This window comes from Drosophila subpulchrella, chromosome 2L (genome assembly GCF_014743375.2).
Source record: "Drosophila subpulchrella strain 33 F10 #4 breed RU33 chromosome 2L, RU_Dsub_v1.1 Primary Assembly, whole genome shotgun sequence".
In the NCBI taxonomy this organism is placed as follows: Eukaryota; Metazoa; Arthropoda; class Insecta; order Diptera; family Drosophilidae; genus Drosophila; species Drosophila subpulchrella.
In genome coordinates this window covers 11,099,761-11,121,740 of record NC_050610.1, presented here as the reverse complement: position 1 = coordinate 11,121,740, position 21,980 = coordinate 11,099,761, and the positions used below count along the sequence as shown (strand labels likewise).

The following is a 21,980-nucleotide window of genomic DNA, read 5'->3' as shown; positions in this document are numbered from 1 at the left end:
TAAAAATAGTTTTAAACTTATGTTGGGAAACGATTTTAACCATGAGTGGTTTAAAAGTTATTTAAGCATATACGATAGGAGATATTCATCAGAGAGTGTCATCTCTGGGGTTTTATAGCAGACACCTTAGTTGCAGAAGATCTCTGCTATTGCTATCGATAGGCCGCCTGTTATCGAGTTTAAATGTATTATACCCAACTAGTTTTTTGTATTGTACCAATTAAATATATTTAAGAAAGTGCATTTATATTGTCCTTAAATTTTATTTTTAATTTGCCTTAATGGCTCTTTAGCTCTTGAGTTTTTTTATGCACTATTTTCACTCAATTAATGGCCAATTGCTCTTAATTGGTTCGTTTCGATTTAATTAAAAAGCGTTTCATTCGCTCGGACTGTGAGGCACCCTTAGATTCCACCATAAACACAACTAGTAGCCAAGGCAGACGTCCCCAGATCTTATCGCCAAATCGGTCTGTATGCTCACGTTGGGCAAATATATACCTGCATATTGCTCATCGCGCCATCTCAACTGCCAACTATACGAAAACACGTCCGGACACAGTCTCCGGTCGTTTGTGGCCCCGCGGATTGGAGTTCAAGTGGTGGCGCATACTGGGGTTCTTATCTCGGGACGGGGTAAGATATCGCCGCCGTTCCCATGGCCATAAATACCCCGCAGCATCCACTTAATGATTCTCAGTTCAGCATTCAGTTCAGTGAATTGCAGGTGCTTTCCCCTGGCTCTTCGTTTTGGGTCAGCACGCACCCAGGGATTTTGGATTAAGGTGCAATTTTCGTTGAATCCCATCAGGATGTGCCTGCCGCAACGAGTGGGTGGCCCGGCCATCCAGAGTATTGCCACTGCATTAGGTAAGCATTTCTGTGCATTATAATCGGAGTTTAACACAAATTGTTACAACATTAATTGGATGTTTAATGTGGCTAATAAACCTGCTATGAAATAATAATCAACTTAATGGTTACAACATTAAACGGATTTAAATGTTACAGCTAATAATCCTACTAAGAAATCATCATTTAAGTGGTAAAGCTAATTTACTAATAAACCTACTATGAAATCATCAACTAAGTGGTAAAGCTTACTTACAAAGTCACTAAAAATATAATTATTAAAATTATGATCAATCACTTAAAAAGGAGAAACAATATTCAAATCAATCAAAACTAATTTTAAAATAAATTTTCGACTTATAAATTACTTACAATATGTTTCGGAAGTAAACTTTTCAACAATTATAAATTGTGAAATTATATTCAAATCAATAAAATATCTGTGAAATAAATTTTAGACGAATTCAACTCTTTTGAAATATTCGCTTCGCTTAAAATAATAATTGCAAAAACTGCCTTCAATCAGTTTGAAAAAGTTAAATAATATTCGAGTAAAAGTGTCTGTTTTATAAATTTTGGAAAAAAGCATGTATGTTTGAAATGAAATTTTTATTTTTGTATTTCTTAGTAAAACATTTAACACATGTATGTATATATTAAGCTATTTGTAATATTATATTATATTTTATTTAAAATCAAGCAAAAATACCTCTAAACGAGGTAAAAGTCTAGTGACGATAAACTTTTGTGACGAAAATGTATTATATGATCTACGAAATAAATACAATTTCTTAATTCTTTTACCTTCGGCACGCTTTATTAAAATAGTTCAGCTAATCCCAAGCATATTGAATAGCAGCGTGCAGAATGTAAAAAAATTAAGAAATTTATTTAATAGATCGTATAATACATTTTTGTTCTTGGTATGCAATTCTTTTAGTAGTGCAATACCTTTCGATTGATGTATCACTCTAAACAATCGGACGATTACAGTAGATTTTCATTTCTTCGTGTATATATAGTAGTCGCCTTCGCACACCCTCCTGGTGCGCTTCGTCACTACGTGGACTGCCGTCCACAGTGATATGAAAAATTTAAAATATGAAATAATATTTAAATCGTAAAGATATATATTTCACCAATTTATTCCTTCGCAGGTAATATTCTCTGTTTCAACTTCGGTCTTATGTTTGGCATCACTCCGGCGCACATGAGCCTTTATGAGTCGGAGGAGAGGACTCCATTAAACGAGGCAACCGATCCGGCGGGAACTGCCTGGCTGACCGGATATCTCTTCCTCAGTGCAGCCGTGGGAGCCTTGGTCTCCGGAGTCCTGGCCCTGAAAATTGGCCCCAAGTCCGTGCTGCTCTGCTCTGGACTGCTGCAAATTGTAAGTTCTTCTTTTGCTGTTTAATATTCGCAAGAAAATTCATGCTTGTATTGGCAAAAAATGCGAAATATAGTCAACAGTATGTCAATATCAATAGAGAGTTCGCAGAAAAGTAGCAGACAAAGAACGTTTTTCTTTGGAAGTTTTTCCTTCGAGCTATCAAGTTGCAGTCCTGTTGGAAAAACCTTTTAAAAGTGAAAAGAGAGAAAAAATTAGGTCCTTAGAAATAATTTCAATTGTATCTTCCGGGTGTTTATTATAGGTATTGAAGGTAGAAAATAACATGGAAAAAGTGTGATAAATATTTTTATTGAATTCCAGAGTGCCTGGGCCTGCATCCATTTTGGCTACGATATAGTTCACATTTACGCCTCCCGCCTTTTTGCGGGCGTGGCATCCGGGGCCGCCTTTGTGGTCCTGCCGATTTTTATTAATGAGATTGCCGAGACCCGGGAAAAAGCCGCTCGGCTAACGTTCACCATTGAATTGTGGCGAACGCTGGGCATTCTGATGGGTCTTATCCTGGGCTTCTACTTGCCATACGATCTGGTCAACATCGTCGGCTGTGCGGTGTCCTTTGTGTTCACCATGACGTTCCCCTTCGTCCAGGAAAGTCCGCACTATTATCTGCGAAAGAATAATGTTGCCTGCCTGGAAAAATCCCTGCGTTGGTATCGTGGCATCCGGGACATCGACGACCGTGAGAAGCCGGAATATCTGAGTGAGTTGGCCGAGTTCCAGGCCGAGCTGAGGAGCAAAGAAAAGAATGTGGGCACCACGCCCATGTCCCATGGATACATAATCCGGCTGACGTTCGTCAGCTTTTTGCTCACCGTCTGCGCCAAGTTGAGTGGAGTTTTTGTGGAGCTGAACTACGCCGCCGACTTCCTCGGACGCACTGGCTACTCCACGGAAATCAACTACGTGATCCTGGCCAGCGCCCAGTGCTTCGGAGCGCTCCTCGCCCGCCTCGTTGGGCCGCACCTGCCAAGAAAGGTAAGTGTTTTAACCATTAAATGCGCTAAAAAAAACATGTCTTAGATTTTAGATCATACTTATTCGTAGAAAAAGTGATGCAGTAATATTATATTTTTAACATTTGTAAAATAAAAGCAGTTTTAGTATTTAAAAAAATTTAAGGTCATAATTTTTAGCTTCAATTGATAAATAACTTAAAGTGCAATTTAAAGTACTATTCCCAAACAATAATAGTGTAATTCCTTAAAACATTAAAGAGGGAGGTTTTGCTAATGCAAAATAGTGGAAGACTGATGTGTTATATTTATAACACCCAAGTAACATATGATTTTTTAAAAAGTACACATTTTTCGGAGAATTCAAGCAGTTATATTATTTTGAAAGAAATTTTCTATTATTATTGTGACCATCCATTAAAAAAAATTTCTTAAGATGCTGTTTAACATGCCATTCCAATTATAAAACCATGTTTTTCTAAAATATTAGGTACAGACTGAAAGGTTATACAATTCATTATACCCATAACATCTAAATACATTAAGATATACTTTTTATTTAAAAATACTTTTAATATATGATATATATATGTTCATTGAACAATGGTCGGATAGTCTTAAGGTCTGCTTAGTTATCCTTAACACAATAAGAACACGTATCCCAAAATGTTTATGTATAAAACAAAAAACATGACAGCCCCCGTTTATCAGTTAAATTTTCGCTGACTAACTGCATTTAATCCTCCTACACATCTTCAATTAAAGAATAAGTAAATCTTATAAAATGTTTCTATAAATAATGAAGTGTAATTTTTAATAATTTACTCTCGTCCTGCAGCTCCTTCTCTGCTTATCGTCGCTTTTTGCTGCGGCTGCAGTCATTGCGCTGGCATTGTTCAAGGGTTACGGAGATCTTTGGCTTCTGGGGAACTGGGCGAATCGGTACTTGCCCATCATCCTGCTGGCCATCCAGCTCGCCTTTGTCAGCTTCGGTCTTTATCCCCTGGCTGCGGTCGTGAGCAGCGAGGTCCTGCCCACTAAGGTGAGTGGATTTTTTCAGAAAAACCCATTACGATATTTACTTTTCGGGGTATGATTGAAATTGGGATTTTTATTAAAAAGCACTTGGCTTACTTTGATTCATCAGTTCAGTGGAATGATTTAAAATCAAAGTACTTTTCTCAGATACATAAACCAGATTTATGCAGAGGTATTTCCAACTGCACGAATGTGCAGTGAACTTAATGACATTGGAGAAAGCCAAAAGCTGGGTGTTAAAATGAATTAAACACTTGCATATACTGGAAAATAAATAAAACAGACAAACATTTTGAATTCAGAATTTTGTGTTTTATATTAAAATTAATTGATTATATTAAAATTAATTGATTTTAATATATAGCATACCAAGTCAAAGTTTAAAATCCTAAAATTGTTAAATTAAGGATAGCCATATTTAAAATAAATAAGAACCACAATGGAAACATTTAAATTGAACATGCAATTAATGGACTTACCTCGAATGTTTCATCGGTAGATAATTAATTAACCTTTACATTCATTGAGCTGTAATCCTTTCCAGCTCCATGATTTGCTGTACTCACTGGCGTCTGCTGTTTCCTGGCTGCTGCTCTTCGGAATGATTGAGGTGGGTGTAATTAAGAAAAAACACGTGCACAATGAATTAATCAAAGGGATTCCTTGCAGGCATTTAATGCAGTCAAGGCCACAGTTGCCCCGGGTCTGGTCCTATACTTGTGGGTATTTGCCGGAGCCTCCATATTTGTGGGTCTGATTTCGCTGCCAATCTTGCCGGAAACCCGCAATCGTCGCCCCTCGGCGGTTCAACGTGAGCTGGGCTACGTGGACGATGGCGGAGTGGCCAAGGGATCCGCGGCGACCAACGGACACATTTCCACCCACATCTGAGATGCTCGAGTTCCAACTCCCTTTAGCTTTACCTACGATATTATAACGAATTTAGTTTTAACTTGCCCCAGAGCGCTTAGAAAAGTATGAAATAAAATACAGATGATACAACAACTAAAAACAAAAGATACAGAAAATAATAAGGCATGGGAAAACATTATTATTATGTGAAATGAACGGTGTTTTAACGATGCTAGATGCTAGTAACAACTCCCTTTAGCTTTACCTACGCTATTATAACGAATTTAGTTTTAATTTGCAATGGAGCGCTTAGAAAAGAATTATGAAAAAACCTTAAAAAATAATAATACACTGTTAAATATTATTATAATGTGAAATGAACTATATTTCAAGGATGTTTTCGGTTTAGCTTTTCCTACGATAACAAATGTTGTTTAAATATGCCCTAGAGAGCTAAGAAAAGTATGAAATTAAATAGAGATTTTAAAATCAATTTTAATAAATTTAAAAAAAAAGAATAATACGTGGTAAAATATTATTATAATGTAAAATGAAATTAAAGGATATTACTCGATATTGTTGAGGAGTCTACTTATAGTTCACCCCAATAAACTCACAAAAGTATGCAATAAAATACGGACAGGTAACTTGGTACTTGACTACCGATTACTCATACGGATGGCAACCGCAAGAATCGGAATGGAATCCAATAGAGCAACATGTCCCGCTCGTCACCTTGAGTTCTGGAGTCCCAGCTTTATCTTTTACCCCGAATCTTGTTATTTGGTTACGGTTCTTATCTGGTTTACGGTCTGCAAAGAACCTTTCGTCGTAAAACTATATAATAATTTGTGATAAAACTTACGGTTAGTGGGTTTTTACTTGCGGTAATGTACAGAAGTCTGGAATGATATTGTACCAGCCACTTGGTACATGTGTTAATTTCTCAACATTCATCTTAAACTTGCAGACAGGAAATGTCTATCTAGTTATTCGGAATGAATGCCTATCTGACATTACCACTTTAGATTTTTTATTTTTTATGCAATCTAATCAGATGAATTTTAATTCGGTTAAGAAACTGGGGATTCTATCATAATAAACATAGATGAGTAGGCAGTATTTTTAAGTCAAATACAAGTATTGACCAAGGTAAGTCAGCTAAAAGTCACTCCTGTTTTTGTTTTTTAAAAGATGAACGATAGCTGTTATTATTATTCTTATAATTTTAGATTGGATCCATTTTTTGGGCTATGCTTTCATTATATATATTTAATTATTTTCACGCGTTATTTTTAAGTCAAATACAAGTATTGACCAAGGTAAGTCAGCTAAAAGTCACTCCTGTTTTTGTTTTTTAAAAGATGAACGATAGCTGTTATTATTATTATTATAATTTTAGATTGGATCCATTTTTTGGGCTATGCTTTCATTATATATATTTAATTATTTTCACGCGTTATTTACTAAACCTGAAGCACGAAATACACCTTTTTCATGTGCTTTAAATGACTGGAACACGCATAATTTTCGCATGGTATAAAATCCGATTTAATTAAGTCGTGCTACCGTCTAATCCTAATTTACGTGTATACTGATGAGATGGCCCAAAGGGATTGCCAAAAATGTTAAATGCGCGTCTAATGTTTGTGCTGAGTATCTCGACTGGGCAAATATTTGCCGCGATTAAGGCGCACGTTTAATTTACAATATACTTCTCTTCTCGGTAGGAAAGTGGTAGTAGTATATACAGCTGTTGTAAAGAGAGGGTTCTCCTCTCATCGAACGCATATCAAATCAGGAAAAAACAAACAGAAAGTCGTAAAAATAATTGTGTACTATTATAATCGGCTGAGGGTGAGCAACAACAAATTTGCTTTAACACCGCGGGCCATAATTAACTATTTTTCTGTGACAGTGGATTCGCTTCTGCTCTCATTTCGCCAGAGCATAATGAAGCAGTGATAACGGTCTATAATCTACGCCACTCGCGTTGTGCTCCCCAGTTCAACTAAGCTCGTTTACGATCTAATGCAATATATAAATATTATCATCCAGCCACTGGATTCGCTTAGTTAAACGCGAACACTTACGGGATTCGGAGGAATACCTATCCAAAACGGAGGACTCGTCGGGCTATGAATTTCGGAGAAATAGTCTTTTAATTAAAAAGTTTCGCCAATATGAGTTCCGCCGGTAGTGATAAATACCAGTACTTAGCTGCTATAAGTGGTTAGTTAAAAATTCTGAAAAACTATACAAAATGTTTATGAAATTACGAAATTTTCCGGAACGTTGAATCCATATTCTAAATGTTGCACCGAAATAAAGTGACTTTAATATAAATATAAACATAAATAAAATCAATTTACTAAAAGCCTTTAAAAAAATTTTTAAGTTATTAGTATTACGGCAACTTGAAATTTACAAATATTTATTTTTAAAAGAGTTTACTGTTGTGTAGTTGCCTCCAAAAGTAAATGCAACTATGCCTTTATCTGATTAAAATTATTTTCCCACTTTCCCTCTCAGTAAATATAATTTCTATATCGTATGGCGCATTTTGTGGTTGGCCATCATCCAGTTTTCTGGAATTGTCATCAGAGGATAGTCCCTTGGAAACGGGTCCTTTGAGCCCCAAAGATCAGGGATGGGTAGCCTCGAATATTTGTTTGGGTGGCCTATTCGGAACCTTTTTGTTTACCTGGCTGGCGGACAAAATTGGCCGGAAATGGAGCCTCATGTGGATGGCATTGCCGAATTTGGTATTTATTAATTGAAATATTCAAAGAATGCATGGAATTAAACAATATTTTAATTACAGCTCGGTTGGGTTATTATACCCTTTGCCCGCAATCCAATGCACCTAATAATCGCCCGATTTATTGGGGGCGCGGCGGGAGGCGGATGTTTTACGGTTATCCCTATATATATTTCTGAACTCGCATCAGACAAGTATGTAACGCCTAAAAGATAATTAATGAAAATATTATTGAATATATATCCTTGTTGTAGCATTCGCGGCATTTTGGGTGTGTTTTTGGTGCTGACCTGCAATTTTGGGATCGTACTGGCCTTCGTTCTGGGATATTACTTCAACTATGCCCAGGTGTCCTGGATAGTATCCTCATTATCCTTCGTGTTTGTGGGCTGCTTTTGGTTTATGCCTGAGACACCGCAGCATCTGGCCAGGGTAAACAAGATTGATGAGGCAGAGCACTCGCTGCGGTATTATCGCAATATAAAGGCGAATCCGGCCAAGGAGCTGAGTGAGGAGCTGCAGCTGGAGCTGCAGAAACTGAAAACCACGGAGAAACCTTCGGGGGATGCCGATGCCGAGGTTAATGAAGCCAGCGGTGTCACCTGGGCTGACTTTGGTAAACATGTAGAGGGTGTAAGGGGTGCCGTAAATGCTGTTTTGAGTATTAGTAAAGGGGTCTTATAAATTACGCAGAAATAGAAGATAGGAAGGAAAAATATCTAAAGGGCTTTAGCCGGTAATTTTAACTTAAACTATTTTGACTGATTTAAATTTAAATAATCCAAATAATTGCAGGCCTTGGTTTCACATTAAGCTTACTTAATTTACAATGATGCTAAGGAAACGCATAAAATATCATAAAAATCAAGAGTATTAGTAAAGGGGGTCTTATAAATTACGCAGAAATATAAAATAGAAGCAAAGTTCTTTATCTATGAATGAAGATTTTTACAAGCGAACTCGGACTCATTTAAATTTAAAGAAACCAAAAAACACCACGTTGCGTATACTTAATTAGTAAATGATGCTAAGGATATTAATTAATAATCTATGAAAAGAAGTATACAATACCTTGGGACCATGAAATGGAATGAACACAAATAGTTTGGCAAAGCTAAGATATTTATTATGGGCTAAGGATTAAGCTGTTAAGATGATAGTAACGGTGCGTATGGGTAATATTCTTAAAGTGTTATTGAAAACATCCCAACTAACCTCTATAGAAGCTTATGTTTTATCTATTTACATCCTTATTATGTTTATATTTCTTAACCAGCTGAGGGCAAGACACGCAAGGCCTTCCTAATTGGATTGGGACTCATAAGCTTCAATCAACTGTGCGGCTGCTTTGCCATGCTGAACTATACGGCAGTGATATTTGAGCAGTCGGGATCCAGTTTGCCACCCACGATGGCAGCCATTGTGGTGGGTCTCATCCAACTAGTGGGCACCTATGCATCCACCGTTCTGGTGGACCGATTGGGCAGGAAGATACTGCTACTGGTATCGGCAGTTGGAATTGGATTCGGCCAAATTGCCATGGGCACATATAGCTACTTGCAGGTGTCCGGATATGAGGTATCCGCCTTCAGTTGGGTTCCCATTAGCGGGTTCTCATTCATGATGCTCCTGGCAGCTGTCGGGTTGCTATCCCTGCCTTTCCTGGTCGTATCGGAGATAATGCCGCAGAAAATTAGGAGCACTGCGATAATGATTCTCATGTCGGTGCTCTGGTTGATTTCCACCTGCACCATCAAGGTGGGACTTTTAGGATATCTGGTAGATTTCGAAAATTAACTAAATTTATTGCCTCTTAATAGTTGATGCCCGTTTTCACTGAAACACTGGGAATGCACGGAACCGTCTTCATGTTTGCCATCTTATCTTTCTCAGCGGCTATTTTCATTGCCATTTTCCTGCCCGAAACCAAGGGCAAGACAGTCGAAGCCATCCTGGCCAGCCTTTAATATTAATAAATTTATTATAAATGAATTGTTATTGTTTTGAATAAAATCTCAAAAAGAAATACACTCTCTGTCTGATGTGTTAAAAGTATTTGAACCTTAGGTTTAAAAAGTAAGCACAGTTGGCATGATTGTTGTATGGAATATACAACAATCTGTTGTCTATCCGTCCACCTTGAACTTTCTCAGCTGTCGCTTTACAAAAGATTGTCTTTACAAGCCAAAATCTTTGATTAGATAATGATCATCTACCTAGGAGAGGTTTGTTCAAGAATTTTGATATGTGGTTTGAACCCTTGTTAAGTTTCCTAAAATCTTTGAAAATCCTAGTGAATTGGTTTTAAGTGGTTTTTAAATGTATTATATTATTAAAAATATAATATATTGTCAACCCAAAAAAAATTCTTTCACTTTATAGTCAATTTAGTCCTTAAATATAGACGGAAGGCACATTTTTAAGACCAAGTTTAGCTATTTCAATTTTATGATTCCTTTAATTAAGGTCAATAGACAAAAGTAAAGTTAATTTTTTCTGAGTGTTTGAAGTACTTAACTGTGGAAACTATTAAGTGTTCCTGATTCAGCTAAACTTATTAGTAATCTTCCAACGTACTTTAAAACATCTCGAAACAGCAAAAGCTTGAAGGTGGGTGTTCAGACTAAAAAATGAAAAGATGTTGCCTACTTCTAGGATAAGCGTAATATCATTCTAAAATATTTTCAGGACTATCAATCTCAATATCATTATCTCTTTATCTCCGTAATATCTCACTAAAAAGTTGATTGTGTCTCCTCCATATTATCTTCATCAAACACCTTTTGTGTAGTTAACTAGACAATCCTCCTCATCTTAGTTTAAAGTGTTTGTCAGCTCGAGATTAATCTTTATGGGCAAACAGATGGCAAACAAATGCCGATAGCGCGGTGATAAAGCTTACAGTTTCCTAATGAGATTTCGCTACAATAATTTTCCTGATTCCCAAAGTAAGAGAGCTTTGCATTTGCTGGGCGACAATGTGAAGTGGATGATATCTGTAGAGTAATGGTTAAAATCATTAACAACTCACTGCTGCAGGCCCACACACGATATCAACATTTGGCCACTCCACACCAAATAGGTGAGTCGGATGTAGAGCCAATTAAAATTGCTATTCAAACTCGGTTTCTTTGTGCAGTAAACTTCATAACCTTTGGCCATGGCGTGGGAGTGGGCTGGCTGTCACCCACACTGACCAAAATCGCCCCTGGCCTTTAAAGTTAACATCGATGAAACATCCTGGATGGGTTCCATGTTGGGACTGGGCAGCCTGTGCGGAAATCATTCATAGCCTTTTTGTTGGAGAGAGCTGACAGGAAATTCTGCATTTATCTGCTGACAGTACCTTATGCAGTGAGTGGGATGTCTGATAGACGGGTAATGCGTTATAGTATCGACACCTTTTCTCTCAGTGCCTCTGGATTTTGATTTACTGTGCCTCCAATATTTAATTTCTATATGCAGCATGATTTTTGTGTGGTTTCAGCCTGTGTGGTTGTACCCGTTTTTATCAGTGAAGTGGCAGCCGCCAGGTGGTTTTTTTATGTCAGCAGTTTAAAATGTAATTAAAGTCTGTTGTCATTGAATCCCCAGCATTGCTCTGATGTTGTCTGTGGACTTTGGAGTTCTGGCTGGCTTTGTATTATGTACCTGTTGACTTTGTGGTGCCTTTCTTGGGCCTCATAGTGCCCGTGGCCTACTTTGTTGTCAGCTTAATATTGCCCGAAATGAAAGGAAACCAACTCGGATCGGCTGAGAAGTACTTTAGAAAATACAAAAATGAGAAGGGACGATGCAACAATACACAAGTGGACTTTGAAGATCTTCGAACTAGTGTTTTGCATCAGCAGTCATGGGTAAGACTATTTATATTATCTAATATCCTGGAACTTCTCTGAAAGATCTCTTGGGTAACTTTGCACAATCTTATGCTTTCTATTTATAGTTGGCTTCCATTGGTGCTGATGGTTTTCACATTATACCTGGCCAATATGGGAATGGTTGGCCTCGTCTTTCTGGATATTGTGGATGTCTATCCAGCTAAGGTGAGATAAATGCTTTAAAATTAAAAAAATAGTTCACTTATCCTGGCATTTTGCAGATACCTTTTCTTGGCACTTCGGTATCCACCATTTGGATGAGCATCCTGGTGCTCTGCAAACTGAAGTTATTTCCTCTGATGCTGCACTTTTGGGGCATATCCTTGACGATGTCGTTTCCAGCAACATTAAGTTTGCTTACCTTCATCTACTTTCTCTTTTCCTTGCCCGAAAGTAAGGGAAAATCGATGTTCGATGATTAAACAATTTCTGCATGTGTATTACCTTGCAATTCGTTTAGAAAAATAAAATAAACATAGTTCCGAGTACTGTTTGCTTCTCTTTACCTTTATCTTGCCAGAACATCGTTGGTTGAAGTATAAAAACTTTCTTTATTTGCATTTCATTTCAATCAGACAAGTTAAACTGAATTAAATAAAAATAAACGAGTTTTCCATTTGGAAAATATAAAATCTTAAGTTTTTTAACTAAATGAATAACATAAATATATTACTAGAAGTTTCTGACAAAAGCTGAAAAAACAGAATATTTTTTCACCCTTGGATAAGAAATCTTATACAAATGTTGTGTTAAAAAGTATGCTACATACAGAGTCTTGAGCGAGGAAATACAAATATATTCGAAACCTACTTGACACTTTAAGCCCTTTAAGACACATATTTTTCAACAAAATGAGAGCCCGATTTTTTCAGACATCATTATATAGAGCTACAAATTGATCCATGCATAAAATGGTTCCGCGAATTCTTCAGAAGAGTACTCAACATTTACCAGCAATTTTAAGGATTTAAAATGTACTTTTTGAAATAACACACATCTTTTTTCGATCCACTGTTGCGATTAAACATGAATTTTACTTCGTAAGAAACGTTCCCTTTCAGCTGAACTACAAATTGTAATTCCGGGTATACTTTTATGCAAAACTTGTTTTCACTTCTGCAAGAGAAAGTTGTGGGAGCCGTAAAACTGCCATGTCCGCATATCCTTGGCCCACATTTCCTTTTCCAAACTTCATAGAATTTCATTCTTTTGCCATCCAGGTGCTTCGCAACTTTCGCAACTTTTTTTACCAGAAGTTTCGTGTCCCGGGCCTTATCTACTAAATTGCCGGTTGAGTCTGGACCAATATCGTAAACGTTACAGCTTACGAACCGGCGAGACGGACAGGCCCCTTTTTTGTGGTCTCATCGTGTTGTGGTAGCAATTATGTGTTTGCCTTGTGAAATTTGTGCTGGCCAAAAAACAATCTAGTCTAACTTAATCTGTTTGTAAAGCTTTGCCACTTATCTTTACAAAGTAATTTGTGACGTTACCTTAGGTACGCCAATTTGCCAAAGAGAAAACACAAAGATATACTATACCCAATGATCTCCTGAATTGCGGATATAAAGTTTATAAAGCGATTTAGCGGGGCGAGCTTTTGCCTTTGCTGGGATTTTTAAACTACAAGCTATCGCATTTGTGGGAAAACTCTGGAGTGCGACTGACATTCAGAAGGCCAAAATGGTTAGGATTTTCGAAAATTCCTTGCTGAAGCACAAAACACGTTATCAGCTTTTGGCCACGGTTATTGGTGAGAAGCCAGCGAAATTTTCCATCGAATTTTCCACTCCTAAAGATACATCTATGCAGTGAACATCATTACCTTTGGCCATGGCGTGGGAGTGGGTTGGCTCTCACCGACCCTAACCAAAATCCAAACGCCAGACTCTCCCCTGGATTTTGAAGTCAATCTGGCTGAGATATCCTGGCTGGGTTCCATGTTGGGACTGGGAAGCCTGTGCGGAAATTTAACCATAGCTCTGCTAATTGAAAGAGCTGGCAGGAAATTCTGCATCTACTTGCTGGCGGGACCGTATGCGGTTGGTGGCCCTTTCAATTTGTCAAAAATTAGACACCAGATAAAGTTTCCTCTTTCAGTGCATTTGGATTTTGATATACTGTGCCTCCAATGTGTACTTTCTATATGCAGCGCGATTTCTGTGCGGTTTTACCGGTGGAGCAGGCTATGTGGTGGTTCCCATTTTCATCAGCGAAGTTGCCGACAGCAAGTGAGTTTTTCTTCCCTTTTAAAAAATAATTCACAAAAATATTCCCAAACTTACAGCATTCGGGGGGCCCTGACTTCCATGGTGATGCTATCCGTCGATTTGGGTATACTGGCTGGCTATATACTTAGCACTTATCTGGCCTATCATGTCGTACCCTTCCTGGCCATTATATTGCCCGTTGCCTACTTTATGGCCAATATAATGTTACCCGAAACGGCACCGTATCTACTTAGGAAGAGCCAACTTTCTAAAGCCGAATGCTCGTTTAGATACTATAGAAATCAGAGGGCTGCAATCTGCGAACAAACATCAAAGGTCCATTTTGAGGAACTTCGCACAGCCGTACTTGCCCAGCAGAACAGGAATGCCACACCTCTGAGCTACAAGGATCTCAGTAAGTGGGGATTATAGCCTTAAATACATATACCTATAATATATTTTTCTATTGCAGTGACCAAACCCGCTCTTAAGGGATTTGCGGCTTCCATTGTCCTCAGTTTGGGCTACCAGTTCAGCGGCGTTTTCAGCTTCATCAACTATATGTCCGATATTTTCAAGGCCTCGGGTTCGATTGTGGATGTTAACACGGCCACCATTATCATAGGAGTGGTTCAGATCGTTGGGGTCTACACATCCACCGTACTAGTGGATATTGTGGGCAGACGGGTTCTGATGTTGATCTCCACAATGGGCGTGGGAATCGGATGTATTGCCTTTGGATGCTTTACGTACTTTGCCGAAAACTACGATCTCACCGATTTCAATTGGCTTCCTTTGGTGCTGATGATCATCATCTGTTATGTGGCCAATATTGGACTGATCGGAATCTTTTTCCTTGTGCTGGTGGAACTTTTTCCTGTTAAGGTATATATTTTTGGATCTTCAAAAAATTTGTAAAGATAAAAAATATTGACTTCCTGCAGATTCGCTCCCTGGCCACTTCGCTTTCTGTGATTTTCTTGAGTGTCCTCGTCTTTGGCACCTTGAAGTTATTTCCCCTGATGCTGCACTATTGGGGCATATCGATAACCATGTGGTTCTCCGCCGCCTCGGCACTACTCACCTTCCTTTACTTCTGGCTGTTCTTGCAGGAAACCAAGGGAAAGTCCATGATTGAAGATTAACGGCCTTGCATTACTGAAGAATTAAATAGCTCGCTTTTTTGTTGCTAGGAAGAAATAATAGGAAAGTTAAAACAAACTGAAATTATGTGTTATATATTTTTTATGAAATAAAGATAACTCAAGACAATTAAAAAAATGTTTAAGTAAAAATATATGCTATTTTCATGGTTTTGGAGAATGGGAACTATTAACGAGCTGCCCTTAAGAAATGATTGTTTGGATTATTATTATTATTTATTATTACTTGATTATTATTAAAATAAAATCAAATATAGAAATAAATAAGTAGAATGACAAAATCTAGGAATTTTATTGTTTATTTCTGGGTCATTAAAGTAAACTTGGTACTGGCAAAAGATCAACTAGCTGCCTTTATTTTATTTGTAAGAAGTAAAGTTATTAGATGTGACCTTGGGCTACCAGAAGACAGTCCTAGGTCAATCTTTTATTACAACTTGGTAATATTTACTAAATTTAGTGATTAACTTATGTTAATGGCTTTGTTGAATAAAAAAAACTGTTTATTTAAATCTTTGTTAAACAAACCTTTATTTGCGTTTGTTGTTGTTGTAACGATTGGCAAATGTAATCCATTTAAAGGCTGAGTAAACAATGCAGATGTTGATTGTCGTACTAATTGTATTTTTTATTTCGGTCCGGATGTTTAGTTCGTCTGACGAAATAATGAGGGCAATGGGGCAACTTACCGCTACATTTATATAGGTTTTTTATGAATTAAATATTGTTAAAGATTTATAGAAATGAAAATTCTTAAATAATAATAAGAATTCTTTTCATTAACATAAAAACTATTTTGCAAAAGCCTGAATTCTTAATTAAATATGTAAACCCTCCAGGGGGCTTTGGGGTTATCTGACTTAGATAACCCGTTGAAAAGTATATAAGCGGAAGTGAAAGCGGCAGACGTTACTTGTTTCTTCCAGACATCGTTGAATAGATATGACATTGAAAATGCACCTGTCCTCACTTTTCGACAGTCCCAACTGTCTGCTGAACCGCAGGAATCGCCATCAGTTCTTGGTGACCCTGCTAGGTAAGGAATACACTTCAATCTCATGAACCAATCCTCTCAAGAACTTTCCTATAACCAGTGAACATCGTAACCTTTTGCCATGGCCTGGGCGTGGGTTGGATGTCACCGGTGATGAGGGATCTCCCTACCGATCAATCGCCCCTCGATTTTTCCGTCCTGGTAGAGGACGTCTCCTGGATAGGATCCTTAGTGGGCATTGGAAGTATGCTGGGGAATATTCTGGCCGGCACTTTGATGAATCGCATAGGACGCAAGCTGGTCATGTTTGGTGTGGCATTTCCCTATATGGTGAGATAAGTCAATATATACTGTTTCGTTATAATAAATAAAATTTTCAGATGTTTTGGTGCATGATATACTTTGTTCAGAGAGTGGAGTTCCTTTATGTGGGTCGTCTGTTGGCCGGAATGACTGGTGGTGCATCATATGTCGTCCTTCCCACATTTCTCAGCGAGATTGCTGACGACAAGTAAGTCAGTTTAGGGAAATATGAAAACTTAAACTTATTGCTTTAAATCCTATCCAGCATTCGAGGTCGTCTTGGCTCCATGATTCTGCTCACGGTTAACACTGGAGTACTCACAGGATACATAGTCTCCTCCAATTTTAACTACTTTTCAACACCCCCGTTTATTATCATCCTCCCTTTGTGCTACATTATGGGTAATTTTCTGTTTCCGGAGACGCCTCATCATCTTATACGTAAGGGAAAGTTCTCGGAAGCCGAAAAATCTTTTAGGTTTTACAAAAACATCAAAAGGGATGATATCAAGGCGGAAAGCGAGTTCGAGGACTTAAAGATCCGTTTGATCAAAGCAGAGAAAGAGAAGGAAAGTTCCTTTGACTACAGGGATTTTAGTGAGTAGAAAATATGATCAAAGAGTTCTAATTATATAGTGTATTTTTTTTTAGTTACCAAGCCCGCTTTTAGGGCCTATACCTCGGCGATAGTCCTGCTGATCGCCAATCAGTTTAGTGCCAGTTTCAGTGTTTCATCCTATTTGTCGACCATCTTCGCTGCGTCTCACACCACCCTGAATCTTACCATGTGTACCATTATCATAGGATCTGTTCAGATAGTAGGCACCTATGTGACCACCTTGTTGTGCGACAAGTACGGACGCAGGCTTCTCATGTTGGTGTCGTCCTTGGGATCATCCGTTTGCCTGGCTGCCTTTGGTTGCTTCACGTATTTCGCCCAGAATTACGATCTATCTGCTGTGGGTTGGCTGCCCCTGGTGATCCTGTCCTGCTACATATGCCTGGTCAACATTGGCCTGGTGGGTTGTGTCTTCGTGCTCCTCCTGGAACTATTCCCAGCTAAGGTGGGTTACTGAAAATAAATTCTATATTATAAATATTTAAATTACCCTTTATATTTACAGATACGAACCATTTGTGTTTCCACATTCACAGTGATCCTAAGTGGCATGGTCTTTCTGGCTCTGAAAATCTTTCCCATTTCCGTGGCTGAATGGGGTATCTCGGCGACCATGAGTTGCTGCAGTTTCAGTACAATTCTCTGTTTTTTCTACTTTTATTTCTTCCTGGAAGAGACCAAAGGGAAGTCACTATTGGAGGGTTAATTTGATTACTCAATAGAGGGAGTGAGATAACAAAAGGAGCTACACAGCCATCTGCCAAGTTGCAGAGGTCAATATCAACCCGGTGGCCTGGCAAGTCACCGCGAATAGAAAACAACAATTTTGAGTTTCTCCGTCGTGACGTCACTACAAAATTTGAGAATTTTGAAAACCAATCAATTGTGTAACGAAATAAGAATAAGTCACAAATAAAAAAATATAAACAACATCGCTTGCGGTTTCCTATAGAAAGTCTTTTCAAGTGTATTCCCAGATGATAGGCGCCATAAAAGACTTTGGCTTATCGGTCTTAGATAAACCGGTTGCGAAATATTTAAGGGGAAGTTCAGAGCATAGATGAAACTGATTCAGTCTGGAGAAAGCATCATGACGGTGAAGTTGCACCTAGCCTCGGTCTTCGACAATCCCAACTGCCTGCTGGGCCGGAGGAATCGAAATCAGTTCCTGGTAACCCTGCTGGGTAAGGATTACCATATTATATAGTGGAAGAAACCTCCCTTATAGATTACTTATTTCCCCAGTGAACATAGCCACATTCTCGCATGGACTGGGAGTGGGTTGGATGTCGCCGGTGATGAGGGATCTCCAGACCGAAGACTCACCCCTGGGTTTCCCCGTTCTTGTGGACCAGGTTTCCTGGATAGGATCCGTCGTCGGTATTGGCAGTGTAATGGGCAATCTGCTGGCGGGATTTCTGCAAGATCGCATTGGTCGCAAGCTGGTCTTGCTCTTTATTGCACTTCCCTACACGGTGAGATGAGTCGGCAACTTTGTGCGAAACTATTTCACCACTGTGGTATTATCATCTAGGTCTTCTGGTTCCTGGTCTATTTCGTTCAGAGCGTGGAGTTCCTTTACATCGGTCGTCTGATGGCTGGCATTACTGGTGGCACCTGTTACGTTGTCCTTCCGACCTTCATTAGCGAGATAGCCGATTCCAAGTAAGTCTGTCTAATGGAGCGTGCTGGATTAGGCTCTGATTAACTATCTTATTATATATCTTCGCAGCGTACGCGGTCGGCTCGGGTCCATAATCTTACTATCGGTGAACACGGGTGTTTTGGCGGGTTATATTGTGTCCACAAGTTTTGATTACTTTACATCTCCCCCGTTTATAATCGCCCTTCCAGTTTGTTATTTCATCTGTATCTTCCTATTTCCTGAGACCCCACACCATCTTATTCGCAAGGGCAAAGTTGAGGCGGCCAAAAAGTCGTTTATGTTCTACAAGAACATCACAAAGGATGACATCAAGGCTGAGAGTGAGTTCGAGGAACTAAAGTATCTGCTAACCAAAGAACAGAACGAGAAGGCAAAGTCATTTAACTACAAGGATTTCAGTGAGTAGATAGGGACAGTAGTCTCAGGGTAAATTTAAAATATAACCCTATCCCTTTTCAGTTACGAAACCAGCTTTTAAGGCCTATGCTTCTGCGGGTGTTCTGCTGATGTCCAATCAATTCAGCGCCAGTTTCTGTGTGACCACCTATCTATCCGACGTCTTTGCGGCATCCCACACCACTCTGAACCTGAGCATGTGCACCATCATCATTGGAGCTCTCCAGATCGTGGGGAACTATGTGACCACCCTGCTGTGCGATAAATACGGAAGGAGGATCCTCATGCTGATCTCCACTTCTGGGGCTTCTGCTTGCCTGCTGGCCTTTGGAACCTTCACCTACTTTGCCGCTCTGACTGATCTCACCATGGTGGGATGGTTACCCCTCGTGATCCTATCCCTTTTCGTATTATTCTGCAATGTCGGCATGGTGGGATGTCTCTTTGTAGTCCTAGTGGAGCTCTTTCCGGCCAAGGTGGGTTTTTATTATTTCCCCCAAAAAATCTTCTCTATCTCTATTATATCTCTTTGTAGATACGATCTGTATGCGTCTCCACCTTTGTGGTCATCCTGAGCAGCACCGTCTTCCTCACCCTGAAAATCTTCCCCATTTGCATGGCGGTTTGGGGCATCTCGATAACCATGTGGTGCTGTAGTGGCATTACTTTTGCCGGATTCCTCTACTTTTTCTTCTTTCTGGAGGAGACCAACGGCAAATCGCTACTGGAGGCTTAGTTTGTTTACTGAGGGAGATAATGGTTTATCAAATTATGTCGCACCTGGGTGATTAGCCTAAGCCCGGTAGCTATCTTTACGGCCAGAGGTTACAAGTCTGAAAATTAAAGCGACTCCTCAGTGGAAAGCCCTTTCAGTGATCTGAGATATCTGGCCAATGCAAGACTGAATAAAGATCGGTGTGTTGTTTTCTGTACATGAAAAGAGTATAAGTTTCATTTATAGGGGACAAAATGTTGATGCAGTTATTTAAAAGGCCCAATTGCCTGCTTAATCGCAGGAATCGATACCAGCTGCTGACTACGCTGTTGAGTGAGTGATTATATCTATCTATATGAATATTTCTAATGATTTTGTGCAGTTAATGTCATATCCATATCCCATGGCATTGGCATTGGATGGCTGTCGCCCACATTGAGGAATCTGCAATCCGACTCCCCAGTGGGTTTTGAGGTCAGGTCCGAGTTCGAGATCTCATGGGTGGGCTCCATGTTGGGAATGGGTTCGGTGACGGGCAATATTCTGATAGGGTCCCTGCTCGAGCGCCTGGGAAGCAAAAGGTGTCTGCTGTTCATTGCCATTCCTCACTCGGTAATTTGTCATCAATAGCAAACAATGTGAATCGAGTTCAAATACCATTTATGCTTTTAGTGCCTGTGGATCCTGGTCTACTTTGCCCAGAGTGTTGAGTACCTGTATGTGGGAAGACTTCTAGCTGGCATCTGTGGCGGAGGCATGTACATTGTTCATCCCATTTTCCTCAGTGAAATATCAGATGCCAAGTAAGTGGATAATTTATGGCTTGTCGCAAGATGATTATCAAAAGATAAGACTGAACTCTAACGTCTCAAAAACAAACCATTAACTCTTACTCATATGTTTGTATTTCACCAACAGCATCCGAGGAACATTCTCCGCCATGGTGATGTTATCGGTCAATGTGGGCATACTAGTGGGCTATATAATGGGCACCCACATGTCGTACTACTCTATACCCTGGATAGTGCTGATATTGCCGCTGTGCTACCTCATTTCCGTATTGCTGTTCATTAAGGAGTCACCCATGCATCTGATAAGAATTGGCAAGTACTCAGCAGCTGAAAGATCATTTAGGTACTATAAGAACATCAAGGACTCTGATAATATTCACGACCAGAACAAAGCTATGGAGGAGTTTGAGATCATGAAAATTGCTTTGACGAAAGGAGATCCTTTGCAGGATGCCATCACTTTTAAGGACTTTTGTGAGTTTACTAGTATCTACTGTGAAAACCTAGTTACATTACATTATAATGGTTATAATATTGGTAGGCTCAAGACCCGCTCTCAGAGCCTATGGTCCCGCCTTGGTTCTGCTGATTGCCAATCAGTTCAGCGGACTCTTTACCATGGTCAACTACATGTCGGATATATTCGCCAGGTCGGGCAGCACAATGGATCCCAATACCTGCACCATCATCATAGGAGCTGTCCAAATTCTGGGCACTTATGTGACCACTTTGCTTTGTGACATTTGTGGGCGCAAGCTCCTTATGTTGGTATCCACGGGGGGCGTGGCTATTAGCCTAACAGCCTTTGGTTTTTTCACCAAATATGCCGAAACTCATGACGTTAGCGAATATAGTTGGATACCCCTGCTCTTCATGTCAATGGACATTTTCCTGGGCAACATTGGACTTGTGGGCTGCTTCTTTGTCACCCTCGTGGAAATGTTTCCTGTGAAGGTATGTGCTCAACTGGATTTTAATGTTAGTAATTGATTTTCATTAGTAAATAAATGACATTTTACAGATTCGTGCCAAGGCCGCCTCAATGGCAATTGTGGTCTGCAGCAGCTTTGTCTTCGTCATGCTAAACATTTTCCCCATTTGCATGAAACAGTGGGGTATTTCTGCCACTATGTGGTCGTGTGCAGGTGTCACAGCATTGAGTTTCGTTTACTTTACATATTTCATGAAGGAAACCAAGGGAAAATCTATGTTGGATGACTGACGAAGAGTGTGAAATTGGGATTTCAATAAAGCGATAACATCAAATCAACAAATGCCTTGTAAATTATAATTGGAAGTCATCTACCATCGTCTGACTTCAATCAATAAAACCATTTTAATTGGTTTTATTGTCTTACCCAGAAGATTGTTTAGG

At 39.2% G+C, this 21,980-nt stretch overlaps 7 protein-coding genes across 10 annotated transcripts; all 7 read left to right on the top strand.

Annotated features, from left to right (window-relative positions):
- The first annotated feature begins 321 nt into the window (after positions 1-321).
- LOC119548414 (facilitated trehalose transporter Tret1) lies at positions 322-5,260 on the top strand. Of its 3 annotated transcripts, none has more exons than XM_037855653.1 (7): positions 322-636; positions 706-870; positions 2,010-2,242; positions 2,564-3,238; positions 4,055-4,258; positions 4,799-4,864; positions 4,924-5,260. In XM_037855653.1, the coding sequence occupies exons 1-7, from the start codon at positions 477-479 to the stop codon at positions 5,143-5,145; spliced, it is 1,725 nt and encodes a 574-aa protein (XP_037711581.1). In that variant the 5' UTR covers positions 322-476; the 3' UTR covers positions 5,146-5,260. The 3 variants fall into 3 exon arrangements, with proteins under 3 accessions (XP_037711581.1, XP_037711584.1, XP_037711583.1); XM_037855656.1 differs by having other exon boundaries at positions 504-636; positions 728-870; XM_037855655.1 differs by having other exon boundaries at positions 506-636; positions 713-870.
- Positions 5,261-7,169: 1,909 nt separating this feature from the next.
- On the top strand, positions 7,170-9,902 carry LOC119548148 (facilitated trehalose transporter Tret1). The gene is made up of 6 exons (XM_037855248.1): positions 7,170-7,338; positions 7,639-7,871; positions 7,931-8,061; positions 8,122-8,483; positions 9,144-9,625; positions 9,688-9,902. The coding sequence occupies exons 1-6, from the start codon at positions 7,290-7,292 to the stop codon at positions 9,832-9,834; spliced, it is 1,404 nt and encodes a 467-aa protein (XP_037711176.1). The 5' UTR covers positions 7,170-7,289; the 3' UTR covers positions 9,835-9,902.
- A 947-nt stretch (positions 9,903-10,849) lies between these two features.
- LOC119548150 (probable metabolite transport protein CsbC) lies at positions 10,850-12,226 on the top strand. 2 transcript variants are annotated; one of them, XM_037855251.1, is made up of 5 exons: positions 10,850-10,949; positions 11,007-11,221; positions 11,281-11,724; positions 11,814-11,913; positions 11,970-12,226. In XM_037855251.1, exons 3-5 carry the CDS (start codon positions 11,648-11,650, stop codon positions 12,168-12,170), a joined length of 378 nt encoding a protein of 125 aa, XP_037711179.1. In that variant the 5' UTR covers positions 10,850-10,949; positions 11,007-11,221; positions 11,281-11,647; the 3' UTR covers positions 12,171-12,226. The 2 variants fall into 2 exon arrangements, with proteins under 2 accessions (XP_037711179.1, XP_037711178.1); XM_037855250.1 differs by having other exon boundaries at positions 11,007-11,724.
- A 1,171-nt stretch (positions 12,227-13,397) lies between these two features.
- LOC119548149 (facilitated trehalose transporter Tret1-like) lies at positions 13,398-15,216 on the top strand. The gene is made up of 6 exons (XM_037855249.1): positions 13,398-13,501; positions 13,561-13,790; positions 13,849-13,979; positions 14,036-14,373; positions 14,431-14,843; positions 14,903-15,216. The coding sequence occupies exons 1-6, from the start codon at positions 13,432-13,434 to the stop codon at positions 15,101-15,103; spliced, it is 1,383 nt and encodes a 460-aa protein (XP_037711177.1). The 5' UTR covers positions 13,398-13,431; the 3' UTR covers positions 15,104-15,216.
- An 828-nt stretch (positions 15,217-16,044) lies between these two features.
- On the top strand, positions 16,045-17,885 carry LOC119547488 (facilitated trehalose transporter Tret1-like). Its single transcript, XM_037854377.1, has 6 exons — positions 16,045-16,157; positions 16,216-16,445; positions 16,496-16,626; positions 16,684-17,015; positions 17,070-17,482; positions 17,543-17,885. Exons 1-6 carry the CDS (start codon positions 16,064-16,066, stop codon positions 17,741-17,743), a joined length of 1,401 nt encoding a protein of 466 aa, XP_037710305.1. The 5' UTR covers positions 16,045-16,063; the 3' UTR covers positions 17,744-17,885.
- Positions 17,886-18,117: 232 nt separating this feature from the next.
- LOC119546545 (facilitated trehalose transporter Tret1) lies at positions 18,118-20,031 on the top strand. Its single transcript, XM_037852897.1, has 6 exons — positions 18,118-18,221; positions 18,283-18,512; positions 18,572-18,702; positions 18,770-19,101; positions 19,163-19,575; positions 19,635-20,031. Exons 1-6 carry the CDS (start codon positions 18,128-18,130, stop codon positions 19,833-19,835), a joined length of 1,401 nt encoding a protein of 466 aa, XP_037708825.1. The 5' UTR covers positions 18,118-18,127; the 3' UTR covers positions 19,836-20,031.
- A 37-nt stretch (positions 20,032-20,068) lies between these two features.
- LOC119546546 (facilitated trehalose transporter Tret1) lies at positions 20,069-21,875 on the top strand. The gene is made up of 6 exons (XM_037852898.1): positions 20,069-20,147; positions 20,197-20,426; positions 20,487-20,617; positions 20,733-21,079; positions 21,147-21,559; positions 21,627-21,875. The coding sequence occupies exons 1-6, from the start codon at positions 20,069-20,071 to the stop codon at positions 21,825-21,827; spliced, it is 1,401 nt and encodes a 466-aa protein (XP_037708826.1). The 3' UTR covers positions 21,828-21,875.
- The last annotated feature ends 105 nt before the right edge of the window (positions 21,876-21,980 follow it).